General features: G+C 39.6%; 1 protein-coding gene across 8 annotated transcripts in view; it reads right to left on the bottom strand.

Moving 5' to 3' along the window:
* Positions 1-20,951, bottom strand: part of tanc2b (tetratricopeptide repeat, ankyrin repeat and coiled-coil containing 2b) — a 139,833-nt gene that overhangs the window by 42,965 nt on the left and 75,917 nt on the right. Inside the window, exons 1-2 of one of the 8 annotated variants that reach the window (XM_057359267.1) lie at positions 14,589-15,156; positions 14,262-14,455 (exon numbers count right to left, since the gene is read on the bottom strand). The exons of 4 other annotated variants lie outside the window; for them this stretch is intronic. In XM_057359267.1, the coding sequence (XP_057215250.1) occupies positions 14,262-14,455; positions 14,589-14,689 (295 nt within the window). In that variant the 5' untranslated portion in view covers positions 14,690-15,156. Of the gene's footprint in view, positions 1-6,070; positions 6,263-13,765; positions 14,201-14,261; positions 14,456-14,588; positions 15,157-20,951 lie in introns of those variants that run through there. 3 more of the 8 variants (XM_057359270.1, XM_057359272.1, XM_057359271.1) reach the window with 3 other exon arrangements.

The following is a 20,951-nucleotide window of genomic DNA, read 5'->3' as shown; positions in this document are numbered from 1 at the left end:
GGTAATGGTAAAAATGTGAGCTGTCACGGATTTGGGAGTGACTCCTGTCTTGTCATACTGTAATGATAATATAGGGGACTACTGTATAGAAATGCAGTAACCACTAAAAAGCCTTACAAGTGTGTGCAATGCTCGAGAGAGACACCAACAGCACCGACAGATCTTACCAGGTGCATGTGTGTGAATGAGATTTCGTGTAATGGACGAAGTGTACAGTATTCAGGAGAGCCGAAATGTGTCGTGGGAATATAAGGGCTGTGCATAAATGTAGCTTTCACAGATAGGTTGAGAACATGCGCGCACACACACACTCAAAGGGAAGGATGGTAAGGAAAGTGTGGAGTCATAAGCCAAGGTCTGAGCAGAACCAAGAACAGATGGATCAAGTCATAAAGTGTGTGTGTGTGTGTGTGTGTGTGCGTGCGTGCGTGTGTGTGTGTGTGTGTGTGTGTGTGTGTGCGTGCGTGTGTGTGCGTGTGTGTGTGTGTTAGGGCAAGATATGGTTACACTACTGCTGATAGTGAAACATTGCTTGTGTTCAGACAGAACAGAATGTAATGGGTTAAACACACACAGTGCATTGTTTTGATATTCAGTTGAGTCCATTATTTAATCGTATGATTTGACTGTGGAACAAGAGGTCATATATCCACTGGAGAGTTCCTAACCAGATAGACAGTTCCTTACCTAAACAGAAAGTGCTAAACAGCTAAGTGCTAGTTAAAATAAAAAGATGGCATGTACGGGACAATTGTCAAAACCATCTTAAAATATCTGTAATACAATATCAGAGCTTCAACATAACCCGGACCGCATTCCATGAGAAGTTTGGATGGTCAAGAAGTAGCTGAACATAAAACCAGCTCACAGGAAAATCCGAAGCATTCACACAAAGCACAGACTGACAGATGCCTGAACAACAGCAGTGTGTCCACCAGCCGTGCGAATACCGTGACCATGATAAACCAGACCTCTGAGAGGAATTATGAAATATTCTCATGTTAAGCAGCTTCACAGTTAAATGCAGTTTGTGTTAAAAACCATATGCGAGGTAAAATACATTAATTCGTACACTGATCTGTATAAGTGACTGGATCGCGCCTGGAATGCTAAACCAACGGCAGGAGGTGAAGCCACCGGAAGCGATCGCGCCGCCATCTTGGTATGCCCAACTGACAGAGAGTGCCATTGACTTACAGTCAAAATGACGCCGTTTAAAATAACCGGTTTTTCAGCGTTTATAGGTTTTATACGTTTATAGGTCACATGTGTGTTTAAATTAATTGTTACCTCTGACGTTTTCCCCAATGTTTATGTTTATTTTGGGCAGAATAGCGACGTATAGAAATCAATGTATAGAAGGTGAGTGTGTATTGCACGCTGTTGTAATGGCGCATGTGTATATGCTTAGATATAAAGCGTCATGACTAAAAGAACATATGCAGCCTGTATTTATCTGTATCACACTTGTCATATGTTGAGGTGTCTCGTTAGTCTGCTGATCTGATATGTACGCTATTGTAATGGAAATGAACATAACCCACTCTATATAATAAGACGGGAAAATTCCCGACTTTAAATAATGAACCATTTACATGCTTATGACATTTGCTTTGTAAGAATGTACTGTGAGACTTTAGATATAAAAAACAGGGACTGGTAAGTTACTGTTTTATCATTAACATGTGAAAACTCCCTATTCATTTAATAGAACGTTTGGGCATACCAACATGGCGGCGCGGTAGCTTCAGTGTAATGATGCAATCCAGTCATTTATATAGATCAGTGATTACGTACCATGCCACATACAGTGTAGACCAGTGGTTCTCAAACTTTTTCGTTGTAAGGCCCCCTTTGTGTTAAGTGCATCACTTTGCGGCCCCCCATATAAAGACGTATAATCTTAAATTTAGAATTTTAATTAAACCAAAAACATTCAGTTATACAATGCTGGAACCTCAATTCTTTTGGTTGGTGGTGTCATTTTTCTGATGTTTGATTGCATAAAATCAATGATAAATTTCTATATTTCATAAAATGCCACAAAATCTGTGGCCCCCTGGATCCATCTTGGGGCCCCCCAGGGGGCCACGGCCCCCATTTTGAGAACCACTGGTGTAGACAACGCAGCATCACTTATTATAAAGGGTTCTGCTTTTGTCATGTATCGGGTCAATTCGGTCAAAGCTCTAAGAGAAAGAAAATTCAGTTGTTTTTAATCATCATTAGGGTCTTCTCATGAGCTTCTGAACGAGAAAGAGATTTGTTGAGAACAACATAGAACCGTCCAATCACGAGATCAAAAACAAAACATTTTTGAAAACATATTTTCATTAATGCTAATAGTGTGACTACATTATTTCATTTCACGATTATTTTGCAATATATCATTTACTTACAGTATGTTTAACATAGCCTTCTTTTCGAGAGAACTTGATTGGGTCTGTGCCCCATTGACCATCTTTTTCAGTTCATTACTTTATTCAGTCCATAACATATTTCAAAACACAACTGTACGTGATTAAATCTTTACAGTAACACTAAAAAGATTCACATCACAGAAACACACAGATATCACTTTGTTGCTCCATAAATGCAATATGCAACAAAACATTTAAGGCTTTTCTATGAAATGCAAGTTTCAGAGAGTACAGAGCTCTATTCTTCCAGAGTTAGTTCATGAAATGTATATAAATATAAGGGAAAACCTCAAATTCCAAAAAATGAGAAATAGTTGAATATACAGTACATCAAAGAAATGAGGACCATTACAATTTTTGCATCGCCACATTATGTTCATGACAATTCACCAAATTCTCATGACCATAATGACAGATAATCTTATTTGTAAGTCGTATTATTCTAACTGATGGTTATCATAAGATTTTCATTACTGTAATACAATAATAAGACTAAGATTGTTTTGCGTCGCCATAATTACAGTTTTAATTACAGAATGTGCTTAATCTGCATGAAAATAATATCACAGTTGACCAAAATATAATTTCATTTAATTATGAAGTAAAATATGACCTAGACATGTTATTGACAGGTTAGGTGATATTCACTCATTAACAGGTTAAGGGGGTTTGAGCACGAAAAATTCAAGAAAGGCGGGATGTACTTCATCTGTCGAATGCTGTTTTAGTAATATGGCTGTCGCGATAAACCGACGATAAATATCACGTGATTTATGCACAGTTTTTGAGTGAAGTACGGGGAAATGCTGCTGCATCCGAAAGCCAGAGGGCGCTCTCGTGCGGAAACGCCAAATACGCACTGCAGAAGAAGACCATAACATGTTCTAGAAACTAGGAAATGCCTATGGACATCTTTTTATCACTGTTACTCAAGCCTCATCAGGTATTTTTATGATAATAAAGTGTATTTATAATGATCATGTTTGACGGGTGTTGCTTTTTCAAATGCACATTATAAGCGACTCAAACTCGCACTGCTTTTAGATCGAGCAGCATTTCCTACTGATCCCAGAGCCGTGCTTCACCGACAAGCTACGCATTAAAAAATATCGACACGTTGCATATCGCAGCCAGCTCGACTACAATAGGATTTAGTGGTATCGCGATAAATGATCGTGCAGCCCTAAAATACACACATTTCCAAGGACAAAAACAAATCTGAGAAAAAGTTCAGTAGAGCATGTCAAATAGTTTCTTATTATACAGATAAAGTAACGCATCTAAACTAGGGCTGTGCAAAAATATCGATACATGTAACTAGCGCAATAATTTTTTTTCAAAAGTGTTTTAAAAAATATCGATAGTAGAGGTATCACTATCGATATTTTTTTTAAAATCATGTCATATACATACAGCCAAAAGTAAGTGGAAGTGAGCATGGTAAAAAATATAAGAATCAATGCTTGGAGCTCTCAGAGCTGATGTGTGGGTGTGCTCTGGTTTTCAAAATAAGTCATGGAGTATTGAGTTATATAAAATAATGCTGTTTGTAAGCTTCGCAAGTCATGACACAAGTCACTTGGCTACTGCAGTGCATTAGACATAAAGTTTATTAAGAAAAGTAACAGTGACATTTATTGTGCTTTCACGGATGTGACACCAGCGCATTTACAGCACGGATGAAGCAGGGGTTTTATACTGCCCATGTTCAGTGTTTTAACTGTAATCAGGGCTCGACATTAACGCATGTCCGGGACAAGTAAATGTTTTGTCAAGTGAGAGAGAATTTTACTTGCCCGACCGGACAAGTAACTTGAAAAAAAAACAGTGCGACATATATGTAGAATAATAAGAATATGTGCATTAGACAGATCTGCGTGTTTGTCGTGGTTGTGCTTGTTTGTGTGTGACAATAATCAATGGCGCACCGCACTGAGTCCACGCGGACGAGGAATACTGTTATTTAAATGTCATCTGGCTGTTCTGGGTGTCTGAGTGAATTATGTGCACAGTTTAACATACAACACGAGTGATGGTCGAGTATTTATCTGCGCTGCACTGTATGATGATATGAACACATGAACTTCATCTCCAGAGTTGCTCTGAGAGTTTATTTTACGAACGTTTTAGTGTTTGAGTGAAGCTATCTGCAAACAAGCGTCTTCCCAAAGACCCGTCAAAATAAAAGTCCCGTTAAATTGAACACTCAGACAAAAAATACTGTAGTGTACTATTGAAAATTGAAGTGCCCTTGTAGTAAATTGATAAACACTGTATACTATAGTAAAGTTCAAAAACAATATAGTAAGAATTTTTACTGCAGTTTACTATAGTAAATACTATAGTAACCTACAGTAATTTATGTGGACAAATATACCACTATTGTATAGTAAAAAAGGAAAAAAAACACAGAACTTAGAAATATTAAAACAAATTTAGGTAATCTAAAAATTATATATGGCCCTAATTTATCCATATGTATGTAACATTAATGTCTTTTGTCAGTTATCTGCCTATTCATGTTGAACTACACTTCCACATTTCTGCCTGTGCTACCAAACTTTAAACCTCTCTAGCACCAGTGCTATGTGCAAAAAAAGTTAATTTAGCCTTAACATAATAATTACTGCTTGCCTTTGTTTTATAGCAGTCACGGAGAGTAGGCCTATAGCCAAATTCAGGCGGCCAAAGCTGACACTAGTTAAAATGCTTAGAAGCAAACTTGACCAATCTAAATCCGAAACAATTATATTGATTATATTATATTATAATTCAAATGAAATATCATTTTTTTTAATCTTTGGACAAGTATTTTTGTACTCGGACAAGTGTATGTCAAATTAACTTGTCTGATGGACAACCACATGACAATGCTTAATGTCAAACCCTGTGTAATGCACCACAACAAAGTGACTTGCGTGAGCCACCTTATTACCTAATTATTCCCCTGTGCTACCCACTTGAGGGGCGCAATCCACAGTTTGAGAACCTAAACCTCTTATCTAAAGCTCCATGCATCGCACATCATGGCCACTCTGCAGAGGTAAGGGATGTTTTTACACTTATCCTTACAGAAAATCCCAGGTGGTGGACAGCATGTTGTATTTCTAGCTCTACTTTTTACATTTTCTATTAAAAGTATTGCAATATATCGCAAATGTGTATCGTATCGAAACACATAGCAATATATTGTATCGTGACCCATCTATCGTGATATGTATCGTATCGGGAGGCACTTGCCAATACACAGCCCTAATCTAAACACATCTTATTTACTTGGACAGCTGCACTAAGCAATTGGGCTGCACCGTTCTGTTAGTGTGTCAAGTGTGTTTTTAAAGTTCATTTGGGGTCAAGCGATGTGAAGAATGCTATGTCTCAAACCTTTGACACTAAGTGTGCTGTTTGCTCATGTGTGAACGTACTGTAGAATTATATACAATATGTGTGCAAGTGTGCGTAAGTAAATGTACAGTATGTATGGGCTATTGCATTATCTTGAGAACAAGAATGAACCCTCTATACATTATGCGTCAACTTATAATTGATTTAAGATTTAATTAAAATCTGTAATAAAAAAATTGTATAATGTATTTTATGATGTGGTTGATCGTGCATGGGGTCTATTTGGCAGCCTCAGGATGACTTACAGTCATAGCTGTGGGAACGTATTTTGAGCAGGGGGTGCTGTCGGGATGTCGGAGCAGTAGCCCGGTGGTTAGCGCTCCAGACACATACATGACCTGTTGGCTCACGGGGACGCAGGTGCGAGTCCGACCTGGGTCATGTCCCGATTCCACACCCCGTCTCTTACCCTCATGTTCCTGTCTGCCTTCACTGTCCTATATGGATGAAAGTAAAAAGAAGATATTTATTTTGCCGGGGCTGAAGTTATGACGCCTAAGTTTACTGTTAATAAATAACAGAAGCAAAAATGAGTTGCTGCCGAGAATAAAGAAGGATGCCAGTGTGATTATAAGATACAGCATAAAAACAAACACATAAACGCATGTTATATGTATGCCAATAGCCAAAGCACAATCTGTTGCTGAAACAACAAGCTGCGCGACGTCAGCTCAGCATAACCACCCAAACATCAACCTGTATAAACCATGGGCAAACCAGTCACGCGATTAAACACAACTGCACGCTGCAAGGCGATAGCACGTAGAAATTATAACCCATACACATACACATATATCTCGAATATATAGAAATAACAGTTAACTGTCTTACATTACTTACTGCTGGCCTGCATGCAAAACTCCAAAAGTGGCCTTTCTTTGGTTGACGGTGATGAAGTCCCGTTTGAGGACATTAATGTCCAAAGTAACAGTCCAGAAAAAAGTCTGAAATTCGTTTTTGCGCCATTTGGACAACTAGACCGCTCGTGACACTCGACCTTCACTAACGAACGCAGTGACGTCATGAGTCAGTTGTGTTGTCATTGTAACACTAACGTTATTAATGTTTTCAATGGATATTAGTGATTAGACATATTAATCAAATGTATTATATTTATTTTTGATAAAACGTCTTTATTTATTTTTGACACTGTTTCAGTTTTTCTTTCTCTCGACACTAGGGGGTGCTGCGCGTACCACAGCTATGCTTACAGCAGTTGAATAATCTCCGGTCATGGATGGGGTGGGGCTTCATTATTGCTTTTTTCTTATAATCATATTGTTTTGTTCGATTATACAATATAGCCTGTATTTCCCATGTTGTTGGTTAGCTTAACCTCTCTCTCGCCTTATGATTTTACGAAAAGAGTAAATAATAGCAGCAGAGATAATCGAGACCTGAGTGTGTGAGTTGTGCTTCCACACACTTCAAATAATTGATCTTTCTGTTTTGAGAACCAAATACTGTGGCTTTGCTGAACTAATCAAAATGACATCTTTGCAGTTCATGAGTCGATTGTAAACACAGCACATGATATTAAAATGATGTGTTGTTATTCAATGCGGTAGTTGTCTTCTGCCTGAATAGCCATGCACATGTGGTTCCAATAATGAGCCTCCAACAAAGTCACAATATTAAAGGGATAGTTCATCCAAAAATGAAAACTCTGTCGTTATTTTACCACCCTCAGGTTGTTTCAAACCTGTATAGATTTATTTGTTCTAATGAACACACGGAAAGATATTTGGAAGAATGTTAGCAATTTTCAGTTCTGGGACATCATCCACTACCATAGTAGGAAAAAAAATATTGTATTTTTTTGTTCTGTTGAACACATAATCAAATATTTTGAAGAATTTAGGAAAACAAAGAGTTCTCAGACACCTTTGACTACCATTTAATTCTTCCTACTATGGTAGTCAATGATGTCCCGGAACTGAAAACATTCTTCCAAATATCTTTCTCTGTGTTCATCGGAACAAAGTAATTTATACAGGTATGAAATTACATAAGGGTGAGTGAATGATGACAGAATTTTCATTTTTGAGTGAACTATCCCTTTAATGTTAATATATGTTAATATATACACAATCTTTATACTTTTTTCCAGAAACACACATAGAAATTGTGTTGCTATGCAGATTGTGTTGTTTTATTAGATCATTCATCGTTTAATCATCACAACATATTGAACATGATCTTAACGATACCTTTCTTTTTACAAATTGACAAAATAACATGGGTTACTGTTTATTGCACCACTTGTTGCAATGTTCCTATCGGCTGGATGTTAAAATCCCCCCTCAGATGTTGTAATGGCAGATTTGTCATAATATGATGGAATACAGCAGCAAAGAAACACTGTGAAACCAATGTGAAAATGAAACCTGGCTTCCAGAGCAAAAGAGGGTGAGCAACAGCGCTCGCACCTGTGGGCAGTCCAAACACACAAACGCACGCACACACACACACACACACACACACACACACACACACACACACACACAGTGACAGCACACTAAGAGCACATTCTGTGCAACACAGCAAGCCCAGATCACCATAGCAACCAGGCAGAGGGCGGGAGCTTGTACAGGTCCCTGCGCACATTCTCCAGATAAACAGAAAAACATTAATTTACAGTGTTGAACTGTGATATCTGCTCAAACCTTTGCAGTAATAAAGCTTTTATCACTAATCCACAGTTTACAAATCATCGGTATGTTAAATGTGCAATGTACATCATTTTAGATGCTGATATAAAGAAGTGTAACATCAAAACACAACCACCTCAAAGTAACCACATTATTACTGTTTTCTGTTGTCACATCAGGTCCATCGCCGGGAGGAACAACCAGAAAAGCTGTCCTGGGCTGTGTAATGAGGTGAGCCCATCACTACACTCTTAAAAATAAAGGTGCGTCATGATGCCATAGAAGAACCTTTTTTGTCTACATGGTTTCATAAAGAACCTTTAATATCCAAAGAACTTTTCCGTTTCTCAAATGGTTCTTTGTGGCGGAAAAAGGTTCTTCAGGATATAAAAAGGTAAGAGATGGTTCTTTAAAGAACTTTTGACTGAATGGTTCTCTGTGGAACCAAAAATGGTTCTTCTATGGCAAGAACCTTTTAAGCACCTTTAGTTTTAAGAGTGTAGCCTAATGGGTGCAAAAGTATAATTTATTTCTTGTCATCATGAATAAAGCAGTGAACATGTGAAAATATAAATATATCATAAATTCGACACGGTACACTTTTAAAAATAAAGGTGCTTAAAAGGTTCTTCACAGCTATGCCATAAAAGAACCAGTCAAAGGTTCTTTAAAGAATCATCTCCTTCTTACTTTTTATGATCTGAAGAACCTTTTTTCGCCACAAAGAACCTTTTGTGAAACAGAAAGGTTCTTCGGATGTTAAAGGTACTTTATGGAACCAAAAGGTTCTTCTATGGCATCGAAGAACCTTTTGAAGCACACTTTTTTTAAGAGTGTACTAAAAAGAGCAGATTGGATATTCTGCCAAACGCAACTGTTTATGTTTCATAAACAAAGTTATATGGATTTTCATCAGGGAAGTAAATGATGTCAGAATTGTCATGATCCGTGTATGACAAAGAGCGGACTGGTGAGTAAATGTGAGCAGAACTTTAAAGTTAAACTGTCACTTTAACCTGTATTGATCCTTGTAAAGCATTAAGCGAGCATTTTTTGGGACAATGCCCCTTGAATCCTACAAAAGTTTAAATTTGCTAAATAATATTTCAAAAACATTGAAGTTTATTTACCTAGCACCTCACAATGAAGAATGATTCCAGCACAAGTCAAGTCCTTTCAAAGAAAAGGAAAGGCATCTGTAGCTCTCAGAATGATTGATGAGAAGTATTAACAGAGATGAAATCACGAATACAAAAGTCCTGTTGCTAAATTAATGTTCAATATTTCAAAAGCATTGCAGCTTTTTTACCTTATGAGAACGATTCCAGCACGACATGAAACATTTATGAGAACAACGGGAGATCTTCCATGGCGTGATCCCAAATCCAGCAACTGTGGTGATTTGTATGTTCTGTCACTCAGACAGGCATGGCTTTCACCGCATGCTAAAATCAGCTCCATTAAGCTTCAGTACTTGATGGTAGCACTGTTTTTTAAAAGGCATGTTAAAGTTATACCATTGGGACTTAATGCTTGTTGTGGGCCTTTCGGAAAGCTTGAAAGGCTATTAATGGCATATTGTTGAATTCTCTTCCTCTAACTATTTAATTCCATTTGAAGCCATTGAAAATGTAGTCATATGCATCTAGACATGCCATAAAGCCTACTTCACTTCACAGGATGCTCTGGCCAGGACCTGTCCAACAAAGTCTTGCTCACAAGAAAAACAATAACTTTAACTGTAATGACAGTGTCATGGCTCTGCTTCATTTAGTCATGTTTTTCTTGGTCCTGTAGCAGAGTCACGACAAAGCCTTTGGTTATGTGTGGAGAGAAGCATATTATTGTCCGTCACAACATAATATGCGTTCTCTCCGGTGTCCGCCCTCTCGTTACCTCGTTAGCTTCTCCTTAGTGTTTGATCCCTGTCACCTGCCCGTCACCCTCCCTGTGTTATCATCCCTCGTTTGTTTTCCCCTTTATAAACCCTGTGTATTCCTAGTCCTGTGTCGGTTCATTGTTTCCTGTATGCTGTTCGTTCGTGTAGTTCTCGTTTTCATGCCCTACCTTGCCTGTTTTGTAAGTTTGGTTTTGTTTATGATTTGTAGTTCTCGTTTTGCCCCTTGTGGGAAGTTTTTTGTTTATCGTTTGAAATCTCTCTTTGTTATAGTGTTTTGTCTCCCCATTGTGGGTTTTTGTTTTGTTATCTGTAAATAAACCCTTTTTTGTTAAAACCTCACCACGGCTGCCTGCAATTGGGTTCTTCCAGCGTAATTCATGACAGACAGCTACATCAGCTTTTACAACAATAGGCGGTAACATTTCGTCATTCAGTAAAGGAAATGGATGTCGATGACTTGCTACTCTTGCTTGGCAAAGACACAAAACATATACAGTAGTTGTACAGCTTACTTAAACATCATACTTATAATCTTTATTTCTATGAATGCCTACCCACTTCATATCAGTAGCTTGGTTTTAATGACAAAAACAACTTCGGCATCACATGTGTCATCAGCCACCCTGGGGTGCGTTTCCCAAAAGCATCATTAGCCAACTATGGTCGCAAGTTCCGTCGCTCCAGCATAGTTCAACAATTTAAGTGTTTCCCAAAACCATCGTTCCAACGATCAATCGCAAGCAGCGTCGCAAAGTTGCGTGGTTGGAACTACAGGTCTAGAGCTGTGGTTAGAAGCATCGTTCCTTATTATCATGACATGTAGACTTGCATCAAGCTTTTGATCAAAGTAGCAACACGCAGTGCATTCCATATCCATCACTCAAAATATATAAAAATTCAATTTGACATATTTTAGTTTGTCAAGAAAATAGAAGCGCTGTTGCTTGAAAAGTGCGCATGACCTACGTGCTCTATGAGCCTGGGGAATCCCTGGGCGGAATAACGTAGGAGGACACTTATAAATGAATTAAATATCGTGAAATAAAACAACAGATATCAAAAATAGTGCTTAAATGCAATGTATGCTATTTACAGCAAGAATTTGACATTAATTCTATCTGAACGTATTTATTAGTAGACTTCATTACTCCACCACCTGTGTGGCGTCATCAACTAGATTGCTGAACCAACTTGCTTCAAAGAATTGATCTCTGACAGAGTTACTACGGTTTCGGAAAACCTTCGTAACTACATCGTTAATTTCCCCAATGATGCATCGTACTATGGTGGTTAACCAGCGATTGATGTCGTTGTTCGGGAAACGCACCCCTGATCAGCTATTGGTAATGGCAATGCATCAACTATTAAAAACCCATATCAATCAATTTATTATCTAGAACACTGTATAAATTGTCTCTATATTTGATCAACTTAAACACACAAACGCTTGCAAACAAAAGCTCAGTTCAGTGGCACCAGTATTAGCTGTGGGGACAGATCCAACACACTGTACATCCCACAGCTCTGTTTTGTAAGCAAATCATTATCAAGACTATTAATGGCACACTGCAGAATTCTCTCTTCCTCCCTCCCTCTCCCACTCAGTCTTTCTTCCATTCTCCCACCTTCCCTCTATTCAATTCGCCTGCTTTCTAGTGAACAGTTTTATTCATTCTGTGGAGTTTTTCTTTTTAATAGCTTTTTATTGGTATATCTTTGTCTATGCCAACACTTGGCGAGCTCCCCTCAAAGACAGCATTTTAAAGCATAGGCACACTCCTGACGCAAAAGCGTCCAAGTAAAACTTGAAGCTACGTACCTTTGTATAAAACGTAATTCCAGAATGTACCGCAACAAACTCTATTCCAAAAACCATCCACAGAAGAATAAAGAAAAAGACCGCTGAGGTTAGAGAAATGTTGCTTCTGAACTAAACATATGTCTATATCAGTATTCTGTGTATCCATAAATATTTCGGTGGCGAGTTGTACTTTTTTGTGCATAACAAAGTAGTGCGCAGTCAAGAACTATGCTCACAGTAAACTCCATGAATGACATGAGAACGTTGGAATTAGAATCATACTATTATCCTACTAATTGTGCACATAACTTCAGCTTTAAAATAGCAATGTAGATGACCTAAAAGGTAAGAGAAAGGAGGAATGGATTCTTGTTTGCAAAGTTCGCAGAGAACATCAAGAGATTCTGAACGTCATGTTCTGAGTTATGTTTCACAGGTCAAAAAGTTCTAGTCTACACATTAAAATAAATATGGTGCTGTTCTACTTCAAAACAACTTAAAACAGCCTAAACTTGCTGTTCTAAGATGGTGTCTCAACTTGGCCAAGCTGGTTGCTCAGTTTATCTTCTGGCAACACCAGCTGACAAATGCCCAAAACCCCTCTCAAAGCAGCAAACCACACCAACCTGACCAGGCAAGGACACCTGCTACCAACAATCCAGATTGAGTTGGTTCAAGATGTTTTGGTTTTCAACAAATTAGTTTTAGTAACTGGAGAAAACCTTTATGTCATCATTTACACACCTTTTTGTCATTTATACTACAGCTTTGCGTAAAGAAGAAAGCAAAAGTTTAGCATTATCTAGTAAAATCTTCACTCATTCATTTCAGACATTTGGGCCCATTGTAAGAGGGCCATAAGGACTTTTGTGGTATAGTCAACTCACTGGCTCTGAGGACTGGGGGCTAACCCATAAAAATGGTACCGGTTCCTATAAATTCAAGCAAGAGCTCGGTCACCGCTGTTGAGACGTGAATGGTACACAAAAGAAGACATTTTGAGAAAGGTCTCAGTGGTTTTGTCAATACAATGGAACTCAAAGGGGGTCAGCGCTGTTTGGTTACCAACGTTCTTCAAAATGTCTTCTTTCGTGTTCTGCAGAAGAAAGAAAGTCACACAGGTTTGAGTAAATGATGACAGAAACGTACAGGTAAATTGACTTCCTGAAACATCCTGGACATGTTAACCTCAGAGCATTACAGTGTATTTTTCCATCATCATAGTGCCCTAAGGTCACACCCTCTTTGAGCCTGCAACCTTTGGCAAGATTCCTCAGAATAAAGCTGACAACCATAAACCATTAAAGTTATAATTTACCATGTTCATAATGACCTTGTAAAGGATCCTATAAAGGACGCGTAGGAGCATTTAAGAGCCTCTACTTAAACCATGATAAAGAATGTTACCTGCTTTACCGAATGTTCATTTATCGTCGTCAATAGAACTGAGACTTTCTAACCAACAGACAATAATACAATACGTGTTAAGTGAGAAGCTACAACAGACACATCCAATCACTCCAATCCCCACATACAATAATGCAAACATATGATGGTAGCGAAGCTAATCAACAAACAAATCACGTACCAGCCCTTGACAAGGTGGATCTGCAATGGTCAAACAGTCTTGCACGAAAAAACACCTAAACAAAAGTAGATCTCGGTAAGAACCCTCGAGCCGAGCACAACATTGCAGTCCTCTCCACCTCCCACAGGTTCTCCAACCAGTATCATTAGCTTCTCTGTCATTTCTGCAGCATAAACACCCCAGCCATCTCAAGGAATTCCTTCAAACCAGCTGAGGACCAGTCTAGACTTTACAGCTCCCAAACAATTTCACATCCCCTAAATGAAGATCGGCTGTTTGGCATCAGGGTGGAATCGCATGTCCGACACGCATGATAAACATGAGCCATTAACACTCAAAACTCCTACACAGTTTACGCAGATATCAACATCACAGGGCAGGTAGAGCTCAAAAGAGTGTGTTTATGTCTGTGTGGGAGGATAGATGCTGAGAAAGAGGCAATAGAAGGGAAAGGTTAGGTAAGGAGATATGGAGAGGGTGGGGTTCAGTAGCTCACCATGCTCAACCCAAATCCCGCATTGGGCTGGAAGGCGGGTGTAGATCTGTCCTCCTTCCCCGTCAACAGACACACACAACCCCTGCGCCCGTCTCCACGATGGCCAGCTCATCCACAACGCCTCGCTGTGTGCCCACACACACACACGCTCTACAGCCCAAAGTCCAGAGGGGTATCTCCTCTTAGAAACGATGCTTTCTCAGTACAAAAAAATCCAGTGAAAGAAGAAAGGTTTGAGAGGAAGAAACGAAAAAGGCGTAGCAGAAGGGCATCACGGAACAATCATTCTTCTCGGATCAACTGCCCACAAAAAGATAAATAACCTACCATCTGCAAAAACAAACGGATACCAGCACGCGCTGGTAAAGGAAGTTGAGCCCGCTCCCTTCCTCCCTTAATGCACCTTGATTTTTTCCTTCCACACGCATTCACTCATTTCCTAGGCCAGGTTGACTCTTCCTCTCCTAAACGCTCATTTTAGACTGCCTTTTTTGGCTGAAGCGTACATGGGAGAAGCCCTCGGCAGATCTGGAGAGAGCAGCGATCAGCACAAACCGAGGACGAGAGAGAGAGAGAGAGAGAGAGAGATAGTGTGACTGCCGCTACAGTCCATGAATGGTGCAGTGCTGCTGTTGTCATGGTAACCACTGGGGAGGAGGCCGGCAAAGTGGTGAGGGGGAGTGAGAGAACGACAGAGCGAGAGAGAAAGTGCTTCGCAGAGGGACACTGTAGCTTTGGGATGGCCAGTTGCGTATGTATGGAGACTGGTAATTGTAGCTGGTTTATAAATAGGGGTTGCCGGCGCACAGGTCCGATCCGTCAGCTAAGGTGACCTTTTGTTATCCTTGAAAGTGCTATTCGAACCAGAATTCATCACATTATGCATATGGGCTCAACTCGCACTTTCACCTCTTCCACTCCCCCCATTCATGTCATTGCTGCTTTTATAATCCATCCGTCCATTTGGTTCGCCTTCTGGTTTGATGAAAAGATGGGTAAAGCATATGTGACTTTCTTATATTTAAAAATGCATTTAATCTAGTTTATCAGTATGTGAGTTTTCCTCATAGGGATCCAACCCATGACCTTTGCAATGCTAACACACTGTTCCACAAATTTTTAAAGAAATAGTTCTAATAGTTCAAAGAAGGTGATTAAATAATTACATTTCTGGACGCTTTATGATTAACACAGCATTCAAGCAATGTTAAAATACACAATACTATGAATGCTATGATGCCAAACACTTCTTCACCAATTAAATAAGGTGACAAACATCGCTGATGTAGCTGGCATGTCAAGCTTTGATAAGAACTTTGTATGGCATTGGAAGAATGTAAGAGTCATAATTATTCCCTTTTGTGTGAGTGAACTAACCCCATTAAAAGAGAGATAAAAACGGCTTCTCTTGTTTTTTTGTACCTCTTGCCACTTTTTAGAATGAGTCTTGAGTGCCCTAATGATGCATAGAGATTATTAGTAGCTTTTGCTGCTCTCACTAATGTTCTTTTAGGAATTCTAATGTAGAAATCTTTTTCTTAATTCAAACCTGATCATTCAGAGAACTTCAGCAATAAAATAATGAAAATTTAGACACGCACGCACGCACACGCACACACACACACACACACTATGTGATCTTAAAAGACATCAAATATTCAAGATCAAGCAGATTAAATGTACATCAGGGATTCATGCAGTACGCCCGTGTAGTCTGGCCAACATTTGCCTTGAATGTTAATGTGGACAGAAGTTTTCTAACTTTTCAACGGCCTTGGTTTCACTCACTGCGGTACAATATAGTTTTTGGGTAAACAGACAGAGATTTATGGGTTTAATATCACTTGTCTCTCTGTCTTCTAAATGTCAAGTACCTACCCTGCATGATAAACACTTTGCTGTACTATTCAATGCATGCTGTCTAAAGATATAATGTACAGTCAGCTGGTCATTAAAGCTTAATGAACCCTCATATAGTAAACAGGACCACAAAACAAAGCCGTAGGATCTTGTATTATTAAAAAAGTTTTTTTTTTTACAAAAGTAACGTGTTGTCACAAGAAATAACACAGAGATGTGTTGTTAAAATGTGTTGTTTTAACACAACTGATTTTAGAGTGTACACATTATGCAGCCACAGAAAATATAAGACCACCCCTCACTACCACACAGAATGAAACAAAAATATATAATTTCACTTAAACACATACTGTACATATAGAATAATTGAAAATAATCGAAAACTCTTATTTTATTAAAAAAATTAAAAATGATCATTTATATATATACTGTATATCCAGTCCGGTGTCTGTTGAATGTGAACAAAATCAAACCTCAGGAGTGACAAAGTCATCCAACAGCAATGTGAAAGACTGACAGCATGACAAGACACATGAAAACTGTGATAAAAATCGACATTAAAAATACTTTTCAACTTTTCCTAAATACAAATACAGTATTTTTGTTGTTTTGCTTAGAATATGAACTTGTTTTCTTTGCAGTATTTGTGGTCTTTAAAAAATACATAGCATCCTTTCAGTTTTTTATCTGTTTCTCCAGTTTTGAATGGCAAATAAATGCAGAAACTGTATTTTTATTTTTTATATTAAAATATTATTAGTAGTTCACAGAATGAAATAAAAAGGATAATTTGACTTAAACACATATACATTAAGAAAAACTGATAATGGTCTTTGAAATGGTATCTTAATTTTTTTTTTGCGGCTGTATATGAACCACTATGATACAGATCTCCCGTATTTTTCAAACATTTAAGGGATGGACAAGAAGAAGAGGAGAAGACAAACATATTATTCTAAATTGCAGATATTAGGGTGAACTATCCCTTTCAGAAGAAATCAACAAGAACTGCCTCAGTTTACAATAATGCATTTTATTGTTGGTATTTTTGGTGTCTTTTGCCTTGGTTATTATTCACACACATAAGAGAAGTAATACGGGTCTATCTTCTAAGAGAAAACTTTATCCACATTGTCTGTGCTAATCCTTGTTTTACTGTCATCTTTTTATCATTTGGACCCATTCTCTCCCTGAGCCTGTTCACCTGAGAAAGATTCCAAATGTCACATTTCCATTTAGCTGAACAAATGATCACGTCTGGGAAGATCTGGGGATGTGAGGTGGACAAAGGGGGGTGGGGGGCAAGGGGGTGTAATTGGAAAGAGTAAATGAGGGCAGAAAGATCTTTCAAGTCATCCTTTTTAAACTGTTCCCTTAGCTGTGTTTTACTACAAGATGCTGTTCTTCTGGGTATAATCCTTCTTCGTGGGTGCAGAGAGACCACAGAAAAGCAAGGCCTTGCTACAAGGGCTAATCTTATCATTGAATTGTACTATAGATTGAGGAGGAAAAGTGGAAGCAGATTGACATCAGAGAAGGTTGTGGGGGTGCTGTAATTACATCAAGCCAATTAATGGGCAATGAGGGAAAATGTAATTTTCCATAGGGATCTAATAGGGATGGCAGTAATGGTATTGATTGTGGAAGTTAATTTGGGTTTGTAACTGAAATGGAATGTGAGAACTGAAATCTGGGAGGAGTGAATCCCATTATCTAAACAAGGAAATCAGCAACACATTAACCACACTAAGAGTACGTTTACACAATAAAAAACGGAAAAGCCTACAGACGCATGCGTATGACGTCATCGTTTTTAGAAAACGTCCCGGTTCCTTTTGTAACCTCGGTTCCCTGAGAAACGGGAACAAACATTGTGTCAGAAGCTGATGCTATGGGGGGTATCCTCCAATCACTATCTTCCTAAAGCCTTATTGCACAACGCCAGTACATTCCGAACTGTACTGGGCCAATGACGCTCAAGACGGCACTGGGAGGTGGAGCTACCTCCGCTATAATAAGCGTCTGAGCAGCATAACTCAGAATCATCGACTGAACGAGTACTGCTGCTGGAGCTGTGAGAGCGGCTTCTGACACAATGTTCGTTTCCGTTTCTCAGGAAACCGAGGTTACGAAAGTAATCGGGACATTCCCTTTCAAGAACGTATCACTCCCATTGCGTCAGAAGCTATACGGGGATCTTATAGAACAGCGCCGCGTGAGCAGTGAAAGTGGCTTGACCTAAGCGGAGCCAGAAAAAAAAAGCTGCGATCATGACGAGACAGTGAAGTACATGATACACAATCCCCTCTAAGACTACACATACTGTATTGCCACGCTGACCATGGCAGCAAATAAGTGAAACACCAGCCTAACTTACGTGGCTTAAAAGGAACCAAACATGCCCAGCAAGCGGAGGTTCCTGGTGCTAAGGCAGCATATAATAGAGCCATATCACTCACAGCCGCTGCTCCTGCCCGGGCTCTCAGGCTACGACCTGGTGGAACCCAGTCAGGCTGTAACTAACTGCTTGAGGCAGGCGCAGACGGCGTGCTTACCGAGAGGACTTGGGAAGCTAGGGAGGACACATCCAAGCTGTAAAATCTGGCGTAGGTGTGTTCTGTGAAGACCAGCCAGCCGCTGTGCATATATCCTGAATGGACCACGCCCATAACGAAGCTATAGCTCTCGTAGAGTGGGCTCTGACATCAAGCTTGCCTCTGACAGCGGCTCGAACGGAGGGCACGTCAGCACTCTGAGGACCAGAGATAAGTCCCAGGAAGGCCCGGTGGTGGGGCGAGAGGGCTTAAGCCAGTGCAAAGAGCGCAGCGTAGGCTTTGTCAGCAAGGTGTGCCATCATATGGCAAGGCTTTGACTGGAGAGTAGCTTCACTTCCCCGCGGTGGTGAAGAGGGGCAAAGGTGAGCCGCCACGGTGAAGAGGGGCAAAGGTGAGCCGCCACCTCATCCTCGACGGGGGAAACGCGAGTGTATCCCTGCGCCTCCGCCCCGTCGACTTTGGAAAAGATCTTCGCGCACCCACAAGCGGCTCGTTGGCGGCAGTTGGCGCCAAGTGCGACGTTGCACCTATATCTGAGCACCCGCACTGGAAGATCTTCACAATGCGGGCACCCCGACCCGGCGATAGCCACCTCTGCATGAGCGGAGCCCTGCACAAACATCCGCGACATCTGGACCGCCAAGAGGGATGACCGTCGCGTCTTCTTCTCGCAGTAATCCACAGTGTCACCGGCTTCTTAGGAAATTGCTCGTGAAGGAGAAGAAATCTGAGTTATGCCGCTCAGCGTCTTGAGCACAGTTCGGAATGTACTGGCGTTGTGCAATAAGGCTTCAGGAAGATAGTGATCGGAGGATACCCCCCATGCTTCTGACGCAATGTGAGTGAACCATTCTCGAAAGGGAACGCCGCCTTCAGAGTTTACACGGAAACAATAATGCGTTTTCAAAAACTTGTACTTTGAGACCCTTCGGAGAAAAGTTTGCGTTTTCAGTCCCCCAAAATGCCGTTTTTGTGTAAATGAACAGCCAAAAAGCATAAAAAGTTTTCAGTTTCTAGTTGTAAATTTAGTTTTGTCATTTTTAGTTGTAAAAATTGTGACCAATTGTGGTCCCGATGTAAAAAATGAAAAGTGAACATATGGGTTCACTTACAGTGAGGACATGGTTTATGCCGAGCATTAGTGTTTAATTTGTACAATAAACAAAACCAGTTAACCCCTGCACCAGACTTTGTGTTCATTCAATTCCATTATTGTGCAAGGTAATGCAAGACAGTGCAAAGATTTTTCATGTTCACTGTCTGACCAGTTGAAAATATGGGACGACAACATCATAGATTGACCTCTTCACTCAATACAAACATCCAAATTGAAGAGCTTAAGGTCTCACTGCATTTGATAATTGTATTACTTTAAACTAATATTTGAGCCTCAAAATATCATATGTAAATGTTTTTTTCACTTGACAATAATTTCTATACACTTTAAAATGTCTTGAATATAACTGTACACCCTTACGTCATTTAGTATACGCGGGTCTATGAACATGCAAGTTAGTCCCCGCCTCCAATAATTTACACCAGCTCGGAACAAAGATAAACGTACATAGATACCGCATTCGGCAGTTCCAGATGCTGTTAAACACAGTTTCTCAATGCACACGTGAGCTGCGCATTAGCACCACTGTCTATGGTAAACTGCAGTTTTATGGAGAAAATGTGCACATGGTTTGTCGTTAAGCATATTAAGAACATATTAAATATAGACATATAAACAACATTAAAAACTTAATTTTAACCATAGGGGGACTTTAATGGTTTACAATACTGATGAACAATTGAGTAGATATCCCTTTGAACGTATTATTGCATGTTATTATATTATTGATTAAAAACAGAAGCCGTGATATCATATCTTGTTACCCATATTCTTTAAGATGTCTCAAGTCGTTGCACATACTGAAGTGAGCAGCTTGCTTGAGCCTAACCACAATTACCTTACCACTGGTGCCAAGTGACTGATGAGACATGATAAAGTCTTCTCAATAGACGACACAAACAACTTTCTATAGCTTAATAAATCAAGCCACATTGGTATGCATCTGACTTTGTTGAGAGTAGTATTAAGTGCCTCCCTGTAAGTATGGACAGAAGTTAATTGCCATTGTCGGCATGCAAACAGAATTCAATTCATAAAAAGTGGCATTTTCAATCAAGAGCTAGTGTTTCTTCAAGGGAGGCTACGCCACATCTTCACTGCTCACTGAGGCTGAACTGATGGAGGAGGGCTTGTATCGGACCCCCTGCCTCGTCCTGG

This window comes from Triplophysa rosa, linkage group LG18, assembly GCF_024868665.1.
Source record: "Triplophysa rosa linkage group LG18, Trosa_1v2, whole genome shotgun sequence".
Taxonomy (NCBI): domain Eukaryota; kingdom Metazoa; phylum Chordata; class Actinopteri; order Cypriniformes; family Nemacheilidae; genus Triplophysa; species Triplophysa rosa.
This window is presented reverse-complemented; position numbering and strand designations above follow the sequence as displayed.